This window comes from Prunus dulcis, chromosome 5 (genome assembly GCF_902201215.1).
Source record: "Prunus dulcis chromosome 5, ALMONDv2, whole genome shotgun sequence".
In the NCBI taxonomy this organism is placed as follows: domain Eukaryota; kingdom Viridiplantae; phylum Streptophyta; class Magnoliopsida; order Rosales; family Rosaceae; genus Prunus; species Prunus dulcis.
The window spans coordinates 12,881,945-12,884,976 of record NC_047654.1 but is presented as its reverse complement, the minus strand read 5'-3'; the positions used below and the strand labels follow the sequence as shown (position 1 = coordinate 12,884,976).

General features: G+C 35.8%; 1 protein-coding gene across 1 annotated transcript; it reads left to right on the top strand.

The window, feature by feature from the left end:
• On the top strand, positions 1 to 1,713 carry LOC117628272 (protein WHAT'S THIS FACTOR 1 homolog, chloroplastic). Its single transcript, XM_034360689.1, has one exon. It carries the CDS (start codon positions 272 to 274, stop codon positions 1,565 to 1,567), a length of 1,296 nt encoding a protein of 431 aa, XP_034216580.1. The 5' UTR covers positions 1 to 271; the 3' UTR covers positions 1,568 to 1,713.
• The last annotated feature ends 1,319 nt before the right edge of the window (positions 1,714 to 3,032 follow it).

Here is a 3,032-nt window from a genome sequence, read left to right as displayed (position 1 = left end):
AAGAGCCCCGGAGTATGGTTTTTGTTCTTCTTCCTGGTTTGAGATTCATGGGTCCAAAACCAGGTCACCCAACTCGAGGCTCTGCAGCTTGAACTCCCGCGATCGTTCTAATATTATATCCATCCCCTTCTGCTTCATCAATACAGCCACAAACACCATCGGTCTTTTCAAGCAATATCTTATACACACGAGACCAAATGTCTTCACTGCCGCATTTTCACAAACACCATACGTTCTTATAGCTGCCATTGCTTCGCTTTATTCTAACAATATGTTTGTGAGAAGATACTGGTCAGTTGGGTCGTGGTCAAAGGATCAGAAGCGTTTTATGACCACCAGTAAGCGGGTGCAAGACAGAAGCAAGTTGAAGAGGGTTCATGATCTTGAGATTGTCACTGAGAAATGGAAGATAGCATCCAAAGTGCTCTTCTTGATGGAAATTCTTAAAAAAGAGCCTGAAATGATCATTCCCGTTAGGTCATTGGATCAGTACCGCAGCCAGATTAGTCTCCCAAAACCTCATCGAGTGTCTGATTTTATTCGGAAATCGCCGAAATTGTTTGAACTGTACAAGGATCACAGAAGGGTTTTATGGTGTGGGATGACCAAGAAAGCTGAGGACTTGGTAGAAGAGGAGGATAGGATACTTGAGGAACATCAAGATAAGGCTGCAGAGTATGTCACTCGTTTTCTGATGATGTCTGTTGATAAAAGGCTTGCTTTGGACAAGATTGTCCATTTTAGGAGGGACTTTGCTCTGCCAGTTGATTTTAGGACTGGTTGGGTGCACAAATATCCCCAACACTTTAAGCTGGTTAAAGATGAAGAGGGGCTTGAGTATTTGGAACTTGTTAATTGGAACCCTGCTTGGGCTATAACAGAGTTGGAGAAGAAGACAATGGGGATCACTGAGGCCAGTGAGGATCATACGCCGGGCTTACTTTCTATCTCTTTTCCTTTGAAGTTCCCTCCCAATTACAAAAAGGCATACAAGTATAGAGGAGCAATTGATCATTTTCAGAAAAGGTCTTATTTATCTCCATATGCAGATGCTAGGGGACTCAAAGCTGGGTCTAAAGAATTTGACAAGAGGGCAGTGGCTATTATGCATGAGCTGCTTAGCTTTACTGTTGAGAAGAGATTGGTGACTGATCACCTCACTCACTTTCGACACGAACTTGTGATGCCCCAAAAGCTTATGAGACTTCTTCTGAAGCATTTCGGCATCTTCTATGTTTCGGAGAGGGGGAAGAGATTTAGTGTCTTCTTGAAAGAAGCTTATGAAGGATCAGAGCTGATTGAGAAAAGCCCTCTGGTGCTATGGAAGGAAAAAGTCCAGAGCCTTATTGGTTATAGAGGGAAGAAGAAGATAGAGACTTTTAGTGATATGTCAGACATGGAAGACAATGGTTTCGATGAGAGCCAATCCGAAAATGAGGACATTGACTTGCAAAGTGAGCAAGAGGAGACAGAGGGTGACATGGAGGATGATTCACTTGGAGATAATTCTGAAATGGACATTGATGAGGTTTGCAGTGCATATGAGGATAATACTAAAAGATGTTAAGGTCCTCAAAATTTGATATTTGCAAACAGGTTCTGTCTCCATATGTGCTAGATTGCTAGTTGTACATCCTAGTTTTTTCTGTTGTGTGAAATGATCATATCATAAATTTGGAAATTGGAACGCGGAACAAGAATGTGTGCCTGATACAGAATGAAGAGGCAATTAGAAAACTCTCAAAAGTATACGGGTATGCTGATACGATACAATACACGTAAATCTCTCAAAAGTAGAATATGGATACAGTATCAATACGATGATTACAATAATACTAGCCTCTCCTCACGCTCTTCCTCCTGTGAGAGGCTTTTTTTTAAAAAAAATTAAAAAATTATTTTAGAATATAAAAAGATAATGAGTAGTTGTATTCCATAAAAATATGATCCATTATCTTATTTTTCTTTTAATTTTAATTTTTCTAAATATGAAAAAGTATGAATTTATCATGTTATCCTCATTTAATTAATAATTTCAATTCTTAAAGTTTGTATTAACCAATAGTATTTTCTGGTATTTTAAATGTTTTACCATTATCTGCCTTTTGCTTTATATATATAGATAAATATATAAACATATATATATGTAAAATTATATATATATATATATATATATAAATGAATGAAAAAAAACGATAAAAGGATAAATATTATCGAGTTATCTGAACAAGTCCAAATACAAAAAAGTAATTTCACAACACAATAAAAATACAACTTCATAAGAGCAGACAAGGGAGAGGAAAATTATATGTGGAGTTATTTTTTAAAATAGAGAAACAAAATAGTGTGTGGACTATGGAGGCACGTAGATTGTGAGGTTTTTGCTATGACTTATGACATGACATACATTCTACCTAATAATCACATTTAGTGCTTGTTTGACATTGTTTATTTGGAGTGATAAATAATTTTTAAAAAAATTTAGGAAGCCCTGCCCCATTTGGTAAACTATGAGAAAATCACTTATTGTTCAAAATTGTGGTGAGAGAAAGCTATAAGAGAAAGTAGCTAATGATGTGCTTTTATTTTCTGATTATTCAGGATTTAGTTTCAAAAGGGCATTGGGTTTAATGATTATGCATGAATCATTTTCTCATTATGCGGAAATTAGTATCAACAACACTTTTAACAAAAAAGTTTATCAAACGCCAAACTGCTTCTCTCACAGCTGATTTCTCTCACAGCAAATCTAACAATGATTATTTTCACAGCATAACAATGCCAAACTGACCCTAATCTATGACCGTATAGAAATGAATATTGTATGCCATTTCAAAATTGTTTTCATAAAATGTATTTAAATAGATATCATGACAAAGTCTTGGCAAGGTCTTGGGTTCAAGTCTTAGCATATGTGTAGTGTGTGTAAGTTTAATATACACCCCACTCAATAGGAAAGGTCTTCCAAAAAAAGAAAAAGAAAAAATATATCATGACAATTCTTTTTAATAACATCTTTTTTCAAACTTAAC

What these genes read in the sequence shown, in the direction of transcription:
- LOC117628272 (XM_034360689.1), top strand. Translation starts at nt 272, where the DNA reads ATGTTTGTGAGAAGATACTGGTCAGTTGGGTCGTGGTCAAAGGATCAG.